General features: G+C 39.4%; 1 protein-coding gene across 10 annotated transcripts in view; it reads left to right on the forward strand.

Moving 5' to 3' along the window:
* Window positions 1-15,008, forward strand: part of ARHGEF3 (Rho guanine nucleotide exchange factor 3) — a 97,933-nt gene extending 82,925 nt beyond the window's left edge. For 8 of the 10 annotated variants that reach the window (XM_083603050.1, XM_083603044.1, XM_083603047.1 and 5 more), the window contains 9 exons: window positions 3,189-3,296; window positions 4,007-4,177; window positions 5,601-5,663; window positions 5,852-5,948; window positions 7,199-7,275; window positions 8,571-8,828; window positions 10,115-10,285; window positions 10,963-11,149; window positions 12,529-15,008. In XM_083603050.1, the coding sequence (XP_083459176.1) occupies window positions 3,189-3,296; window positions 4,007-4,177; window positions 5,601-5,663; window positions 5,852-5,948; window positions 7,199-7,275; window positions 8,571-8,828; window positions 10,115-10,285; window positions 10,963-11,149; window positions 12,529-12,890 (1,494 nt within the window). In that variant the 3' untranslated portion in view covers window positions 12,891-15,008. Of the gene's footprint in view, window positions 1-173; window positions 500-1,145; window positions 1,340-3,188; window positions 3,297-4,006; window positions 4,178-5,600; window positions 5,664-5,851; window positions 5,949-7,198; window positions 7,276-8,570; window positions 8,829-10,114; window positions 10,286-10,962; window positions 11,150-12,528 lie in introns of those variants that run through there. The other 2 variants (XM_083603051.1, XM_083603043.1) reach the window with 2 other exon arrangements.
* Window positions 15,009-19,782: the final 4,774 nt, after the last annotated feature.

Raw genomic sequence — 19,782 nt, forward strand, 5'->3', positions numbered from 1 at the left:
ACTCCCAGAGCCCAGTCCCAAAACTGGCAATGTGCCAGCAGCAGGAATGCCAATACTGTGAGAAAACCCAAAGGGATCCTGCTCTGCTCAGATAATTGGGTCTTTTTTATCTTTTCCCCAGCTGCATGAAAGCTATCTTATGGCTAAGGAGCTCTCAAGGGTCTGGGTGAACATCTCAAAGGCACAATGTGTGCATGGCAAAGCAAAAGTTAGGGAAGCACTGAAAGTCAGTGTGTCCTGCAGTATCACGTGTTTCCGTCTTTTATTCAAGGACAAGAGCAGGTTGTTCGTTCAGTGAAGTTTACTGTTTACGGGGAGAAATAAGGGTGTGTGACTAAAGCATCCTGGAACTCCTCATTCACTTTGCCAGCAATTGTAGTCTAAGGACAGCAGCTCTCAAGCAACTTCTACATCTAATTGTGGAAACAAGCTGTATAGGTTTTTAAAAAAAGATTGTTATATTCTGGAGTCATTGAAACTAAAGGGAATATATAACCAGGTAGGGTGTTTTTAACTGTGTGCACTGTGGCGTAGCTCTATCCCACCGGGACTGCAGTGCAATGTGATTGATGTAAGCGTCTCTCTGTTCTGGCACAGCATCCCTGGCATGCTAAATAAGAAACAGCTGATGGCTGAGGCGCCATTGAGAGGAGAATCACAGTGAATGCTGAATGTCTTTTCTGGTGTGTTCAGTATTCCAGTGGTGCTGCAGTGGCATAAAAATAAATGTACTTAACAAAAAAGCTGAGCCAAGGGACTGCTGATGAAGGCGAAGGATACAGAATGCACCTCTGCTGAAGATTTGAGGGCAGACTGCATTTTTTGTTTGCAGCCAGGACTGCCAAGTGGATGAATCAGTTATTTGTGTGGGGTTTTAAAATATATTTCTTCCATGCTTTAAGGAATATTGTTGGATTTCAGCTTTATTTGTGGAGAAATAAATATGTGGCTGGCTTCCAGTTCTCCTCTCCATAGCTGTGCTGATGGAAGTGATATTTCTAATCAGTATTAATGAAGTTGCTAGTGCTCTGATTTCCTTCCCCCCACCCCTACCCCCAGAAATGATTGCTAATATGAATGGCTAGCATGTGGAAGATTGTAGTCAGAGCTGGTTTATTACACCAGTGTTTTTTCTAGGAAACTAGAATTATAAGATGCTTAAGCAAACTTCATGATCATGGCTGAAAAAGAGAGGTGAATGGACTTAGGATGTTCCTGAAATGTGATTTTTGATGGGTTTCACATCACCTGGAAGATTTGGATTTTTCTGTCAAGTCTTGCCTTCTACATGTGCTGCCCACGATCTCTTCAATGTCGGATGGAGATTAGGAAAGCAAGGGTAATCGTAAACTTTCAAAAATATTTACTGTTATAGCTTTTCCTGCTTCTTATACCTTTGTTTACATTTGTGTGTGTGTGCAGAAACAAGAGTATTAATCCTTCAGAGGTTCTTGTCACAAAAGGGGTTAATTAGTGAGTTGTTAATTGTGTATCTTGGTTCTTGAATTGCTCTTTGATGATAGATGCTTATTGAGTTTTGTTAAAAACTCAGTTCTTTAAATACATAGTGGATGTTTTATAATTGCATAATAAATTTGAGAGATATACATACAATCAAATGTACAAATGACCTTCGCAAATACTGTAATCTTAAACTCTCTAATTTTTGCTTGCTGAAGATCTGGTAACACAGAAATGCATAATGATTTGACTCTCAGCTGGAAGAAATATTTGAGGCTGAAGACTTCTGTTTTGAAACTGTATCTATGCCTTTCAGTGGCAAGGTCATGATAACAAGCATAGCTGCTGAACCCTTTGCATTGCAAGATGAGACAGGGAAGTGATTAAATGTATGTGCATGAATATTTTAACAGTGCAATTGCATGCACACTTACCTGAGAATAAGCCCAATTGAACACAATGGGACTTACTTCAGAGTAAACATTCAACCCTAAGGTGTGTGAAGTTACATATGTCTGTTGTGCATCCTTTCTCTCTCCAAAACATTTTCTTCTTGTATTGTGGATCTTAATTGTAAACATGAGAATTGGTTGTACTCATGCCGAATCTTACTAATACCATGCTAAGGCAGTGATTTCTGCATACTTGGGGTATGAGAAAAGAGTTGTGGGGGACTTTTTATCCCCAAATGGCCTAATGAGATTTTTTGCTTAGCGTCTTCCAGGAATTGTCAAGGGCAGTTCACCCATGAAATGCTGAGGATGTTGGGGTGGAATGTCATAGGGGAAGTATAGTCAGCACAAGCCCCTGACAGATTGAACCCCAGGAGGTGTCTGTTAAGGCTGGTAGAGAGGTGCAGCATGCAGTTAGCCCCCTTCCCTGTGCTATATGGGGAGAGCTCAGGAGACAGTAAAGGAAAACAGAAGGTTTTTTACCTCTCTCCACAGTTTATAGCAATCTTCAGAAATCACCTAGTCCACCATGAACCTGCACAACCTTTGAGATAGGCTGCTGAGACCCTGCTAAGTTTTGTCTTTACATCAGATCAGATAGGTGAGCATGAGAGAGGGGGGAATTTTTTGGGCAGAGACATCAAAATAGTAGAATTCCCTCCCAATGGTGATCCTCTGGGCCTCTCTCTGTTTTGATCTGTTCCTTGCTGCTGTCTTTAGCATTTTTGTTTTAATTTCATGTCTGATTGCCTTCGTACCAGTAACACTTTACTTGTTTTAAATGGAAAAGGGGAAATGATAACAACAACATACTCAGGTTTAATCTTGCTCTCTCTGACATCTTTTTGGGGCTGCTCTTTGTCATTTGGGCAGGAACATAAATGCATTTGGCTTTTAATAATTTTTGAAATATTAAGGTTGTTCATCTTAAATTTTTGTAAGATATGTTTTTTTGGTGCTTGAATTTTGTATTTGTGTGTTATCCTTTCTAAGTCATCCTGGGGGCCTTTGGGGGCCAAAAGCTGACAGCCAAACTTGGACTTGCACCCGTTAGCACTATATGGCACACTGTGGAAAGTATTCAGGATGGCGGTTTTGCTTTATCCCCACCTGAAACCTTCTGGGAGAACCAAATAATACTACAAGCCAGTTGGAGTCCTGAATAGGGTCCCCTGTTGGGGACTGGAATACACTGAAACTTCTATACTTGTATTATGAAATCAATGTGTTGGTTTTATGATTCTAAAACATAAGTATTTTGTCTAAAATTTACAGGAGCCCAGTAATAAGCGGGTCAGGCCTCTTTCTAGAGTGACATCACTAGCAAGTTTAATTCCTCCTGTTCGAGCAACTCCTTTGAAACGATTCGGTCAGACGCTTCAGGTAAAACCTATTTTTTAATTAATTAAGTAGGGTTCAATACAAGGAATACAACATGTCTTATTTCTTATATTGTTTGTAAAGCATTTATTTTTGCATATTGCTCATCTATATGGAAGTACAGTGGTACCTCAGGTTACATACGCTTCAGGTTACAGACTCCGCTAACCCAAAAATAGTGCTTCAGGTTAAGAACTTTGCTTCAGGATAAGAACAGAAATTGTGCTCTGGCAGTGCGGCGGCAGCAGGAGGCCCCATTAGCTAAAATGGTGCTTCAGGTTAAGAACAGTTTCAGGTTAAGAACGGACCTCCAGAACGAATTAAGTACTTAACCCAAGGTACCACTGTAATGAAAAGCACTTTATTAATAATTTTCACTTTCAGTAAAAGCAAGTGTTTGATTTCTGTTCGATAACAATTTCTGTTATACAAGGTTGTCTCCAATGCTACTTCTACTTAGAATAGACCCATTGAAATCAATAGACATTACTAACTTGAATCCATTACTTTTAATGGATCTATTTTGAGCAGAACTTGTATGGGAGACAACTCCTAATGATCCTTTTTGATGCAGCTGCGTCAGTTCTCATTCCAAAATATTAAACAGTATTGTGTGAATAAACAGCGGTTTTACTTTGTCATCAACAAGATGACAATTAACCTTCCCATCAACTCTAGCAAAGCAATAACTATTTTATTTTTATTTTTCACAGCGTTCCATCAGTTTTCGCAGTGACAGTCGGCCAGATCTGCTTGCCTCAAGACCCTGGACTAGAAATGTACCCCCTGCTAGCACCAAGCGAAGAGACAGTAAACTTTGGAGTGAGACCTTTGATGTTTGTGTCAATCAAATGCTGACATCCAAAGAAATCAAGCGGCAAGAGGTTTGCTTACTTATATTCTCCTTGGACTTGCCTGAAATGGCATTAAGGAATGCAAGTGAAGATACACATGTTTGTGTATAAACTTTTTTTTAGTCCCATTTTTCCCTCCTTGGCAGAACTAGCCGCCCCCTATCTCCTTTGCACACATGAAAACACTGAAATGCACAATCACTCCTTGCAATCACTCCAGGCTTTAAAAGTAGCCATCACAGCCTTCGAAGACAACACAATGCATTCTTGCATTCCTGAAGCGAGAGAAGGCAGAAGCTAATAACTGGCTTTTTCAAGCTGAGGGAAATAGGGCTAACTGTCTTCACATCTTCATTGGGAAAAAAGAATTCATAATAAAATATTTTAGAAATGGAGGAAATGCCATGCACAACATCGCATGGCATTCCGTTCTGGCTTAGCATAGGATGCTGAATCATACACGTACCCTTTATTAAAAGGCCCCAGGGCATAGTCTGAAGGCACATGATTTAGCAGTCTGCCGAAGCTAAGCCAGTCTGGTATGTGTCTGATGGGAGACTGCCTTGGAACGCCATTTACAGTGGTACCTCGGGTTAAGAACTTAATTCGTTCTTAACCTGAAACTGTTCTTAACCTGAGGTACCACATTAGCTAATAGGGCTTCCTGCTGCCATGCGGCTGTGCAATTTCTGTTCTCATCCTGAAGAAAAGTTCTTAACCCAAGGTACTATTTCTGGGTTAGCAGAGTCTGTAACCTGAAGCGTCTGTAACCTGAAGCGTCTGTAACCCAAGATACCACTGTATTTAGGAGTTTTAGTTTTGTATGCCACCTTTCACCAGTAGGCTACCATTATTTTAGGGATGAGTTTCATCACAAAGGGAAGGATATTAAATAAAGGACAGTATTTTAATAGACTTAAAGCTTGGTCTCATTTTTTATCTTCCCTTGCTTTGACAGTTATAAATGGAAGAATCTGACAATTTCATTTCTCTGTCTCTAATTATTTTAATTCAGTTCTCTGCATTTCAGCAATTTGCAAATTTCTTTTTCAAAACTCAAAAAAATCTTCAGCAATTTAGGTTCGATTTTTTTCTATTAAATGAAATTTTGCATGCAGTTTTGATTAATACACAGAATTTTGCAATCACTTTCTCCAAATATAGTGCATTTTTGTATGTTAATATGCATAATATTTTGTAAACATTGCCTGGTTGGATAACTGTATTGTAAAATTAAGATGTGCACAAATTTCAGTGGGTGGCTATATTGTGTCCCCACGCCCCGAAAGTGCAAATTTGAATGATTTGGGTTTAAATGCTAACTGAATTGCGTTTACCCCCGACCCCATTTGGCACTGTGGCAGTCTGGACTTGCCATTTATCCATAGTTTTAAAATGTTATTTGAGAAATTTTGAAACTGCAAATTTATCAAGGTTATATCTTCTGTTATAGGCAATTTTTGAACTTTCACAAGGAGAAGAAGACTTGATAGAAGACCTGAAGTTAGCAAAGAAGGTATTATATACCCTTAAGTATTGTGTGCCTCTATTGAATTTGTTCACAGGTAGTTTCTACGACCTGTGTGTATAGATTAATTCAAATATATAAAAACTTTAAGGCACAAGAGCCAGAGTTTAAATGCTATCACCAATAATGGAATTTCAAATATGTATTTATTAAATGATTTTTCTACCTTTGTGCAGGCTTACCATGACCCAATGCTTAAACTTTCCATAATGTCAGAGCAAGAATTAAACCAAATATTTGGGACACTGGACTCTTTAATTCCTTTACATGAAGGTATAATTCTTTCTATTCTATATGCAGTTGCTAAGAGCCAAATAAGTTTGAGGAACATTGTTTGAGGAACAGTTGAATTATATTGGGCTGCAGACTGGGGAAAAAACACTAATGAGCTGAATTTAATCTGAAAAGATTCTCTACAAAATTTATCTATGGAGGAAAAATGTACATTGGAATGGGCACTTTTTATTTTACCTTCACTACAGAAGCATTAGTGTCAGTAGTTGTCATTCCTGTCTGTTGACTCCACAGATTCCAACTTTCATTGTCAGTACTGACACACATCTGGGAATTGGTTTGGGTGCTATCAGAAATTATATTTACACGGTTAAAGTTTCATTACGAGAGTTGAATGTTCCCAACAGAACTTAAGTCACAAAAAAATAGATGGAAGTAGATGTCTAAAAGCTGGGGGGGGGGGGCTAGGGACTTTTCAACCCAGTATAGGTTTTCGAGAGGCATATTGTAAATATTGGTGCATTTCAACTTCTTAATAAGATTTGTATAATCATGATTGTGTGTGTGTGTGTAGATAGCAGATGGTATTCATATGTTTCTAGACAGATTAGATATAACTATTCACTGAGTCTCCTGAAATTACTGTTTTTAGTTGAAAGCAATTACAAGGAAGGGCTCTGATTCATATTTGGAGCACCTGTGCTGGGGAAGAAGGTTGACATATTCATGTCTGTGTGAAAATTTAGGTCCTGACCTAATTTTTCCTCCCCCTGGATGGGGGATAAATACCGGTAGCTGTATTTCCCCCTAGGTGAGCCTACTAGCAGCTTCTTTGGATGGGATTTTGGTTGGGAAAGCAGTTGTGGTGAGGAATGGTTACACCCTCTCCTTTTCTGTAGCACTACTGCTTCCGTCAAAACCAGAGTTCTCGGTTCCTCTTTGTTAAAAATAGAAATGTGGGGGAAACTAATCACAGTTCTCCCGTGCCTTGTATAGTTTGGCACTGAAAGAGGAACACTAGCAGGGTGTATCACCCAAGTTTGTGCATATCATAGCCTTTTTCTCATGGGATAGCTCACTGCTTTGTGAAAATAGGGGTGTTGCATCGTTTGACAGGAGTTTTATAAGCAAATAATGATAAACAGGCAGATGGTCAAAGGCAATGAAAGGCTCTCAAACAGTACTTGACAGGTTGAACTTTACTATAGAAGAGTCCTCAGTATTCTTTTACAAGCTGACCCCACCCCACCCCAATTAAGTTTTTCATGTTTTTCATGTGTTTACATCAGATCTTCTTAGACGGCTAAAAGAAATTAGGAAGCCTGATGGATCCACAGACTGTGTTGGTCACATCCTTGTGGGCTGGGTATGGAAAACTTTCACAAATGGTTAATTTTGTTTTCTTTTTATATGCTTCCTCATTTTTAAGGTTATAAAAGTGAAAACTAGCAATAGTAAAATGTACAAAGAATGGGCAGCGATATTGGGATTAACAAACAATCTTGTTGCAATATTTTTAAGTGAATTGCATCAGTTAATTAATCTAAGCCATGTTTGATCTGAGAACTAGTACCAAGCAGTAACACTGCAGGAAGGGTAAGGGTGTGAGGACTAACTCTGTGTTGCGTAGGAGTCAAGATCAGTAGTGGCCAGTGTGGTGGGGCAGAGCCATGCAGCTGCCCTCCTGATACCAGCACCACTACTGCTTACCTGCATACGGCTGAGGCAGGACAGTGTTGAAGTTGGAGCTTTGCAGATGCACCAGCACAAGAACCAGATTGGCTCCCCCAGCGCATCTGCGCAGTCCTGACCTGGCCTCTATGTTGTCCTGACAGACCCCTATCCAGATAAACTGTACAATGCTAGTGCCAGGACAGCAGTTGTGAACCACCATGCCAGCTGCTACTGGACAAGTTTCAGCTCACTTTGTGAATGCCACAGCCAGATTCCCATATTGGCAAACAGTAAAAGTTTCCATACGTTTATTCTTATTTATTGAATTTATATAGCACCCTTCATCCAAATATTAGAGGGTGTGATCTGTTTCGTAAGAGTTGGCTGTATTGATACAATAGTAGAAACCACCCATTGCTACTACCAATTGGAGAGCCTGTATCATAGCTCTCCCCAAGACTAGCAAGAATGCATAATTAGGGCTTTCTGGGCAGCGACTTCACAGTGATGGAATGCAATTCCTGCAGAGACTGCTATCATCTCTTGGTGTTGCCTATGTCTTTTTAAAGGTTCGGTGGAACAGATTTGCATTTTAAAATATTGTAAGCTGCTTTGTGTAGAACTTTCTCAAAGAGTGGAGCATAAATAAATAAATGAGTATATCTGGCAGTATGGTGTTCCTAGGCAAAGTGTAACATCCTAGCAGGTAATACCAGTATGCCACATGGAATTTTTGTGTTTTACTGGCTCAACAGATGTTGCACTCATTCTAAACACCTGCTTATTGGATTGTAAGTTTCTAAGAAATATTCCCAGTGACATTACACTGCTAGCTGGTAATAAGTGACAAAATCAGGCTTCTAACTGTTATTGTCCAGTAGTAGCAATTATCATCAATTGTATTTTCAATCAGATGGTTGGGGTAATAATAATAATAATAATAATAATAATAATAATAATAATTCCAAATATTTATTTTTCCTTTAGTTGCCTTGTCTAAATTCCTATGATAGCTACTGTAGCAACCAGGTAGCTGCCAAAACTTTGCTGGACCAGAAGAAGCAGGATCATCGGGTTCAAGACTTCTTACAGCGTTGTCTAGAGTCGCCTTTCAGCCGTAAACTGGACCTGTGGAATTTCCTTGATATCCCAAGAAGCCGTCTAGTGAAGTACCCACTGCTGCTTAGAGAGATTCTGCGACACACGCCAAACGATCATCCAGACCAACAGCACATCGAAGAAGCTGTATGTGTTTAAACTAATTAATACCTTATCTAAAGGGCAAATCATTAGAAGCAGATTCACACACCTTCTCTCAGAAAGATGTGTGTATATTTCCCTTCTCTTGTTAGATTTCTGTGACTTTTTAGGCTTCGGGTATTTTAAAATTGCTTTACACTGAGTAGCTCAAGTGGTCCTTGGAATGCACTTTGCAGAGGAAGTATCCACTGACCTGGTGTGTATATGGATTCTGCCATTCCTTTGCTAGATGTGATTTGTGTGAGTGTGCCAGTTGCAACATGTGCCATTACACTCATGCAAACTGCTACAGGAAGTACTGGTTGCATCTTTGGGCATCCTGGGTCATTTGCTTTCTCCCTGTAGCCACTTCCCTGATGCAAGGCTGATAGCTTAATATATTGTTGCATGCAATCGTTGGTGATATCCAAAGCCTTACATGTTTTGTGGCTTTTAGTTGCCTATTATGAACATAATGTAGCTTTCCCCCCTAAATTTTCCAAAATTGACCAAAGATTAGTGTTTTAACAGTACCACTCATCTGTCATGTTCAAATAGCAAGGGCGCAAGAGAGCTGTTCTCATTATTCTCACACAATTTTGGAGCTCCTTTTCCTTGAAAATGTGGTGAAGCCTGAATTTGAGCATCTTTCAGAAAGCCTGTAAAACTGTTTTTCTTTCAGGTGTTTTTTTTAAAGCTTCAGTTAAACAAGAAGCTTGGGGAAAATAGGTTTAATATTTTTTCTAATTCAAGGAAATTGTGGGAAGAAACTTCACATCATTGGCCTTCAGATTTTATTTTTTGGAACGCATTCCTATTACATACTGCATCCTAAATTGCTGTTTAAACTTGAGAGAGTATAAACTGTTAAACTGATTGGGCTCTGTAACATGCAAAAAAGTAGCAGTTATCTAGGAATACAAAATACAAAGCCCTGCTGTATATATGTAAGCAGAAAGGAACGATGGGGATTTAAACTCTTTATTTAGATTAATTGAATAAAGGAGTTCTGTTTGCATGACAGATTTACTCTCACACATATGTAGCATACGCCTGCTCACAGGACATAATGAAGAAGTTCTTGCTTATAGAATTCCTGTACATGCATTGGAGCCAGATTGATGCTTAAAATGGAAAAGCCATATTGAAGTACCAAACACATGGCCTCTTTTTGCTCATTACAGAAATCCATCCACCCATGTTGTTTTTCCAACTATAAACCTATTAAGAAATGCTTTCAAAATTGGCTTGGCAATTTATGACTTATTTGTAACCATTCCCTCCCTCCCCAGATTAATATTGTCCAAGGAATAGTGGCAGAAATCAACAAAAAGACGGGTGAATCTGAATGCCAGTATTACAAAGAGAGGCTAATCTATCTCGATGAAGGCCAAAAGGACTCCTTGATAGATGATTCACGTGTCGTGTGCTGTCATGGTGAACTAAAGAACAACCGGGGAGCGGTAAGGAATTAATTTTTAGGAAACACGAAATATTGTTTTACCTCTTTCTTAAGTACTGTTCTCTTTTATAATGAAAGTGAACTGCTTCTTTTTAAATGTAAGGTTGCAATCGTTTGCTTTTGGATGGCTGTCATGGGGAAATATTATTAAGTCTCAGAAGTGAGAAATAGATGCTAACTGCTTTTAATTTAGGGTAAAAAAAAAAAGCAGGCTTAACAGGGGTTAGAATAAGGGTGGAAAATAGAATAACTCTTCCTCATTGTGGGTAAGAGAGAAACCGATCTTTATCTAATTTTAACACCATTGTCATATTTGTGCCATAACTGTGGAACACATTTCTCAGAGTGCTTGTAAGACGCCATCCTTGCACACTGTTGTTGTTGTTAGGCAACATTTAAATATACTAGTACTTTCTTCCATCTTGGAACTTAAAACAGCATATATCCAATTCCCTGGTGGGATTCCCATACAATCAGTGGCCTAGACTCAAACTTCCTTACTTTCAGCAAGGTGATTGCATCATGTGCCTTCAGACCATGCCATTGGGCCATTTCCACCCATCTTTGGTACTATTATTTAATTAGATGCTAGTTTTTTTAAAAAAAGAATAACCCTTGAGAAGTGATAAGCAAATAATGCATGAGTGACAACTCACAATTATTATTTTTTTCCCTCAGAAATTGCATGTGTTTCTCTTCCAAGAAGTACTGGTAATTACTCGAGCTGTTACACAGAATGAACAACTCTGTTACCAATTGTATCGGCAACCCATCCCTGTGAAGGATCTTGTGCTAGAAGACTTGCAAGATGGAGAGGTGCGATTGGGTGGATCCATACGTGGTGCATTTAGCAACAATGAGAGAAGTAAGAATCCATTATATTATATCTCTTTTATAAAATATTGAAATATAGTCATGCACCACAGTACCCTTCCAATATCTTTTCTGGAAGTATAAGCCAGCATGTCTCATTCATATAAAAAAGGCAAAAAGTAGTATGTCAGCTTACAAAAGCAAAACATGACAGGAAAGGCAAAAGATACCTTCATGTTTTCTATTGGATACTCTTGCAGGAGTTGGTTTTAAATGATAATGCTAAGAACCTACTGCTCCAATCTGTTCTCACCAGTGGTGACAGACTATGAGCTTTAAAATTTTAGCGGCTCCCTGTGCAACACCAGAATTTGGCGCCTCCCACCACTGCCACCTCTTGCCTTTTGTTGCTCGTCATTGCTGAAGTGTCCTCTGTGGCACCCTCTCTGCTCAGTGCCCAGTTTGGACAAACCAGTTGCACTCCCCTAAATCCATCACCAGTGAGAGTTGGTGAAAGAGTTTTGCAAGAGTAAATGGCTGCCATCACTATCGGGAGAAAGGACAGCCCCCCCATGCCCTTGCCCAACAGCACTGAATTAACGAGGACAGCACTGTGCATATTCCCAGATACTGACCACTTGACAAAATGTCATGAAGACCAGTGGCATGATTCTCACAAATGTCATTCCCCTCTTTGTGATATAAGTACAAGTGGTTGCTTGTACTTATAACCATTACACCATCTGACTGGCTGCTGCTGATTGCCACGGATGGTTAGCATTGCTGAATTTTTGTGTGTGACTTTCGTTAGAATAAAATAAAATGGTGGGGAAAGAGGTCGATTCTGTAGTAAAACAAGCTGAAGAAAGCACAAAACATGTTTTCTCTTAAGTGGGACTGCCCAGCTCATAAACCTTGTATAGTGGTCCACCCATGGCTTAAAACACTACAGTGGTACCTCTAGTTACAGACTCGATCCCTTCTGGGGTGCCGTTCACACCCTGAAAAGTCTGTAACTAGATTGCCGCTTCTGTGCATGCGCATGGCGTGATAGAGTGCTTCTGCGCATGCACAAAGTGCGCAGAATGCTTCTGCGCACATGCGCGTGGTGAAACCCGGAAGTATACACTTCGGGGTTTGCCGCATTCACAAGCCTAAAAGATGCAACATGAACCTAATGCAACACAAGGTATGACTGTATTTCCTTTTGCTTCTGCTTCCATGGAATTTCTAAACTGTGTGGAAGGACTCATGTGGTAGACTTTGTACATGGATGGTGGGCTGCATTTCTCTTAGTGGGATCCAAGTTGTGCACTCTTCTGGTATATCATTAATGTAGAAGTATGTCTATTAACACCCCCCCCCCACACACACACACAATGTCCTTTTCCAAGAAGCACTGAATATACTAATGTGGCTCATTTATTTTAGTTAAAAACTTCTTTAGAGTCAGCTTCAGAAAGGGATCTCAAAGCCAGTCTCACTCACTGCAAGCAAATGACACCTTCAACAAACAGCAGTGGCTCAACTGTATCCGTCAAGCCAAAGAATCAGTCTCTTGCGCATCAAGCGAAGTCCGGACACTTGATTCCGAAGACCCCTTACTAACATCATCGAGTACATCATCAAGTAGGAACAGAATACCCCGGCAGGAATCTAAGCTTGAGCAAATGGACCAATCAGACAGTGGGTCTGACTGTAGTATGGACATCAGTGAAATCAGCATTGACTGTGACCACATGGAGCAGACATACCCTTGGCAGACTGACAAAGAGATAGAAAGCAATGTCTGACAACAACCGCATAGTGGTCTTCTGTGTCTTACCTGTACAGTATTTGCATTCCACATATGGAACAAGAAGCACTTTTTAATAATTTTGTCACAATGTCAACTCAGTCTCTATTATATTTGTACCTTTCAACCATAGTACTGTAACTGCTGGTGTGCGTAATTTGATATGGCAATTATAATCCTGTGATAATTCCGTCTCTGTGGCTGAGAGAGGTTACTTGACTAATTATTTCCAATGTCTTGCTGGTAGATATGACCTCTAAGCTACTGTTTTTATGCATATTACATACCAAGAATCTCTGTTTTATAAAGTGCCCTATTTTGACCTCTCACAAGGCAACCACACACAAGGACATGAACAAAGCATTTTAAAGCTATCACATCCAGAAATTGTTTGTGAATGATGTGTGTAGGTTTCAAAAAAGCTTGAAAGACTAAAACTAAGAGTCTCATTGATTAGTGACTTTCATCATCTTAATTTAACAGTTATGGCCAGTGCAAAATATGTATCTTCTCAGTTCACAGATGCAAGCTAAAAGGTCATTTGAAAGTAAGTTGTGTGCCAGTACTGAATCTTCAGATGAAAATTCTAATTTATATGATGGTGTTTTCTGATAATTGGATGGTAGTTTACCTACTGTCCCATTTAGAATAAAGCATTAAAAGAGTAAAGAAGCTGAAACATCAAAATACTTTGTTTAAATTGCTGTGTTTTGTTTTAGGTAGCCCTTTCTGTGTGCACAGCCAGGCAGTTTGTATGCAAAATGGTGCTTCTAAAATATTAACATTTTAGCTGTATCTAATGTTATACTGCCCTCAGGATAGCCATTTTGTTATGTCTACAAAAATAAGCCTTTCTTCTGTCATCCCAGATTTTTCTCCAGTATCCACTGCCTGCTCTCTTACGTGATTCACAGATACAGACACTTCTATTAAAAGACATGTATGGGGAACCTGTTCAGTCTCATCCTCAAGGCCAGAATTGAGGACAAAGCTCCCCAGACTTTTGTAACAGGCTTACAGAAAGTTAGGACTGGAACTACACCACATGCTAATAAAAATGTCGATTTCTCATTGGCTCTGTTCAGAGAATTAACCTCCATGTTATTTGGGTGTGTTCTGGCTTAATTATGATTAAAGTAAGGGGTGACTCTAATTTTATAACTATGGTTTGCAATCATTTTTCTAATGCAACCCACCAAAGGAATTTTGCTTATTCAGGATTCAGCTACAAACACACACACACACACACACACACACACACACACACTGCATATTTGTTTCTAAAGACATCCGCACACAGCATTCACTATTACTGCATCTCTAGAAACTCACACCTCAAAAAGTGTTTGACCCACTCTTTCAACCTATTGGTCTGAAAATTACATTTGACTAGCTTGGCACCCTTAAAGTAGGTAAAATGTCAATAAAATTTGTACTTATGAATCAAACTCTAATTTCAAATGTAAGGTTGAACAGTACTGTAATGCTGAATTTGACCCTTTCTAAAGAAGGGTCCTGAAATTTGCAACCTAGTGCACTGAAATGTTCTCTGATACCACTATTTCTATTTTCTGCACAGTGTAGAGTCTACCCTCAGCACTGCAGAAGCATTGATATTGCCAAAATACATACTTCATACATTTTACATGTTTACAGAAAAACTGTAAGAGTAAATAAGATGTCAATTTTAATTTGTAAATATGTTCTGCTGTGTTAGAGGAATCGTGCTGAGATAATCGACAAGAAAGCAGGTTAATACCTATATTTTTTCAAACAAAATTATGGTCAATTTTACTCTATAGAACATATTTCTGTATGTATAGGTTTTAAATATGGTTGTTTTCTATTTCAGGCTTGTAATTTATTTTAATTGCTTCATTTTGGAAGTTGAGTATTAGCCAATCCAGAGTAAGTGGAAGTATTTTTCAAAATAGAAGGAAGTAGAAAGTATATTAGGATGTGAACTACTGAAATGACAAATACTTGCCAAAATGTTGGAGATACCGTGTAATGTCTTCATTTCTTAAAAATAATTGATGTATTGATTAAATCTCTTTTTTTGCATAATAGCCTTACACTGTTCTCAAAGCATTTCAAATAAATTACACTGAACTGTATATTGTTGCTTCATATGCAAAGCTAGATAACCTCACTTTACAAACTTTCTGTGATTTCTGACATCTGTTTTCAGTAATATTTACATTCATTTATAGCTAAACTGAGGATACTTTTAGTAATCAAAACTAATATAACAAGTTACTAAGATGCAAATAAATTGAATAGAATTTTTCAAACTATATATATATATATTTTAAATATAAGTTATCTGTATCAGATGTAATGTGAAAAGTTACCAGTAGAAAGCAATGCATATTGTATTCCTATTAGAAATATTTTGTGCGGTATTCTTCAGCTTTAGTTCACGGCAAGGTCTTGCTCTTTCATTAGATAGACCAGAAATACGGATTTTAAGACTTATGACAAACACCCTAAATGTGCTCCTCTGGATTAATTTATAATACTTTCCTTTTAGTTTTCAGTGTAGCAGCACAGCCTGGTTCCCCGACAGTTTTGGATCTCGTTGCAGTTTGAAAAATCAAAGAAAGTGCCATGGGGACCACTGAAGAAAAGCTGGTGATTCCAAGAACCCCTCTCCCCCAAAAAACATGTAGCTCCCCCCCCCCAAAAGGCTAAAAACTAGACAAACCCAGAAAGAAAACCACAGGCAAAAACCTGAAAAATTAAAATGGGTGGAGCAGGGTAAATTAGAGGGTGCCAAGGATGTACCTGAGATTGCTGTGGTGCCCATGGCCACCACATTGGTGATGCCATGAATAGCATACATTTTTAAAAGTGCTTTTATTACAGTATCATATACATGCTGTTCAAAGCCTACAAAGAGAAATCTGTTAAAATACTAGGCCCCACCAACTTATAAAAGAGGGTATCAGAACTGTTTAAAGTGGTTTTTTGAGGGATGAGAACATCTGGGGGAATTTGGGGAGTATTTGGGGAATAATTCAGTTGAACTGGAATTTATTTGAATGGAATCTGTGAAGGAATTTAACTTAACTCACCTTCCCTACAATGAGTGTTTGGTTGCATTAGGGAATGTGGAATCAACCAGCTAATTTAACAGTTTGGGACTGAGACCACACCCTTGCCTTGTTTGTGGTCTTGGTGAAGCCCTTTTATTCCATCTACTCCAGATAATGTGGACCTCATTGGACTCTCCAACATTTCTCCAATGAAAATAGGGACGTCTCATTCTATAATGATAATTTGACTATTTATACCCCACATATCTTATTGGGTTGCCCCAGCAGTCTAAGCAGTTTACAACATATTCAAAAGCATAACAAAACAATAAGCATTTAAAACAACTTCCCTATACAGGATTGCCTTCAGACAGCTTGGGGGTTGGATAACTCCATACCCTCCAACATTTCTCCAATGACAATTGGGACATTTTAAGGAAACGCGGGACATTCCGGGATCAAATCAGAAACCGGGACGGCTTCTCTAAATCAGGGATGTCCCTGAAAAATAGGGACACTTGGAGGGTCTGCCTCATTGGAGAGAGAATACCACAGATGGGCTGCCGGAGCACGATTTCTGTTCTCATCCTGAAGCAAAGTTCTTAACCCGAGGTACTATTTCTGGGTTAGCGGAGTCTGTAACCTGAAGCGTATGTAACCCGAGGTACCACCGTATGGGTCTATTCTCTCTCTAGGACCAGCATGTAATAAGCCACTGGCTACCTGGGACAAGTCTGCTTTACAGCAAACTAAGGACACAATGGCCTCCATTGCCATTGCATAGGCTTGAACATCAGCACATAGCAATGTCCGATTGCATTCACTGCGAGTTTTCCCTCCACTTGTGCTCAAGCCATCTCCTTGCCTGCTTCCTTATTCTCAGCTCCAGGGTGTAGCAATTATAAAAAGTAGGGTATAAAAACAGTAATTAAATACCTTGAAGGGCACTTTGAAGCACAGCCTATACCTGAACCAGAAAGTAAAGAGCAAAAGTCTATGAAGACTTCATAAACTGGGGCCTTAAATCACACATGCCAGGACCCAAAGAACCATGGCACTAGTTTCATTAGCTGGAGGTGCATGGGCCTGTTAAAACATTTTTTTCCTTAAGCAGTAGCCACCTGTACACAATAGTAAACTCACTTGCAAACTGAGAGAACCTTTCACAAGCACTTTCTTCCATGGCATGGAGAATAGCTGTTAAAGTATGGGGTATAAGAATGGTGCTAGGAAAGTCTGTTGGCATAAGCCTCAGTAGCTGGCAAGATTTGAGCCACAGATCACAATTTAGATGATGTGGGGGTTTTTTGTTAAAAGTAGCACAGTAGAGAACACAGTGATGTTGTTAGACTGTTGCTGCCATCTGCTGGGTAAAATGTAAGTGATCTCCGGTACAGTGGTACCTCTGGTTATGAACTTAATTCATTTCGGAGGTCCGTTCTTAACCTGAAACCATTCTTAACCTGAGGTACCACTTTAGCTAATGGAGCCTCCTACTGCTGCTGCGCCGCCAGCACGCAATTTCTGTTCTCACCCTGGGGCAAAGTTCTTAACCCGAGGTACTACTTCCGGGTTAACAGAATCTGTAAACCAAAGTGTTTGTAACCCGAGGTGTTTGTAACACAATGTACCACTGTACTACAACTAAGCTTCGTTAACATGTTACCCCGAATTTTTAACGGCACAAAACTTTGCTGTCAATCTGGAGGGGATCAAAAATTTCGGCGTTACATATTAATGTAAACTAGTAGCTTATTCTACTACTGTTCAAATTGAGCTATACACAATGATTAAAATCTAAAGATCCATTTTACATTGATTTTCTACACACACACACTCACCAGATATTTGAAGTATCCATTCTACAGTGAAATATGTAACTAGGAAAAAGTAAAATGTAACTATGAAGAAAATGTTATTTGAATACATTGAAAAGCCTATCGTGTCCAACATTCTGTTCTCACCGTGGCCAACCAGATGCCTATGAAAGGAGACCACAAGCAGGACATGTGAAACCACACTCTAACACGTGATCCCTATCAACTGGTATGCAGATGCATACTTCGTCTCATTTGGGAAGGTAAGCAGTTAGAAGACATACAATTTGTGACTAATAACCACGTACAGAGTAATCCATGGAAAAAATGCTAATCACTTTTTTAAGCCACCCAAGTTGGTGACCATCACTGTATCTTGTGATTGTGAATATCGTAGTTTAACTATGTGGAGTGTGAAGAAGTATTTCCCCCGTGGGGTGGATGACATTCTTGTTAGGGATGATTTCCCCCTACTGGAGACAGGCAGGGTCAAAGTACTGTAGATAATAAGCTGTGGTTCTAAATGGACCAGCAAGCCACTTTGGGGGGAGAAGGAAGAACTGAAGATGGTGTTAGAGCTGGACCCAGACTATCTGGACACTTTGAGGTACTGTTGGGGTTGACCCTTTCTAGCAAGCTAAGACATACAGTGGTACCTTTGGTTGCGAACGGGATCCGTTCTGGAGGCCCGTTCGCAACATGAGCAGAATGCAACCCACGCCTGCGCGTGTCGCGATTCGCCGCTTCTGCGCGTGTGTAATTTTGCACGTCTGCACATGCGCGAGCGGGGAAACCTGGAAGTAACCCTTTTTGGTACTTCCAGGTCACCACGGGACGCAACCTGAAAATGCTCAACCTGAAGCAAACGTAACGAGGTATGACTGTAATTATGTGTAAGAACCAACATATTTGCATATGCTGCTTTTCTTTTGTAAAATAAACTTTACAATTATTTTAAGCTGGTCCAGTAGTGTCAGTTGATGGCTGGACTCCAGAAATGTAGGGTGGTAAGATTCCTGCTGAAAGTACTGTGGCTACATTTTATACTGTCTTGCCACAAGACCTTACAGTACTAACGAGATGAGCCCTACATCATATATCCCAGGCATATATGATGTACAGGATATAATAATAACTGGGGCAACCCAGTCAAATGTACAGGGTATATTAATAATAATAATAAGCAGCAGTAGCACCCTTATGTAGTTTGCCAGTGTCTGGCAACTTGCAAGCTTCCAGACAAAAATAAAACCATTTATTTATGAAGCACTTGATCTTGATGATTATTACACCACATAAAGTAATGCCAATTATGTGACAGCAAAAAAAGGAGTATGCAGATGAGGAACGCAGAACATCTTATCCTCAATTTCCAGAAACAGAAGAGGGTTTAGCTGAGAGAGAAGCTGCATGGCAGTAAGCAGGTTCTGCACTCCTCATCTGTGGGTACCCTTTGCTTGACACCCCCTGCTTTCTAAGTGACTGGGACAGATCCAGCACATGGAACTGCTGGCATTATATCTACTTTAGTCCTCAGAGGTAATTTCTAGACTACCTTCCCAAGAAAGCTGGAGTCGAATTCTCATGGAGAAAGCTTAATTAGCCAAAACATAAATTGCCACAGTCCTAGATAATTGAACCACACTTTCTGTAATGAATATGTCTAGAGATGGGTTTTTATGTCAATTAGTGCTATAAACTCTGATTATCCTGTTTAAGCGTTATTGGCTCCCCTCGGATTTCTAACTAGTAAGTAATAATAATTATTAGCTTGTCTCTCAAAGCTGCGAAGCCAAATGATTTATCTGCTGTAATATCATCCTCCTGCTTACAGAAAATGCAGACTAAAGGACATGGGAGTATATACAAGTAATCAGCAAGCAATGAATGGGTTGGAGATGTATCTCTAATATTGTTCTATTTCCCATGTAATGGACTCACATTACTATAATTTAAATATTATAGTTCTTCATTTTGGATGCATTCTGAGCAACTAATGGTATGCAGATTTGGGTCTATACATGTACCGATGAGT

The sequence above is a fragment of the Podarcis filfolensis genome (genome assembly GCF_964270895.1).
Source record: "Podarcis filfolensis genome assembly, chromosome: 2".
Classification (NCBI taxonomy): domain Eukaryota; kingdom Metazoa; phylum Chordata; class Lepidosauria; order Squamata; family Lacertidae; genus Podarcis; species Podarcis filfolensis.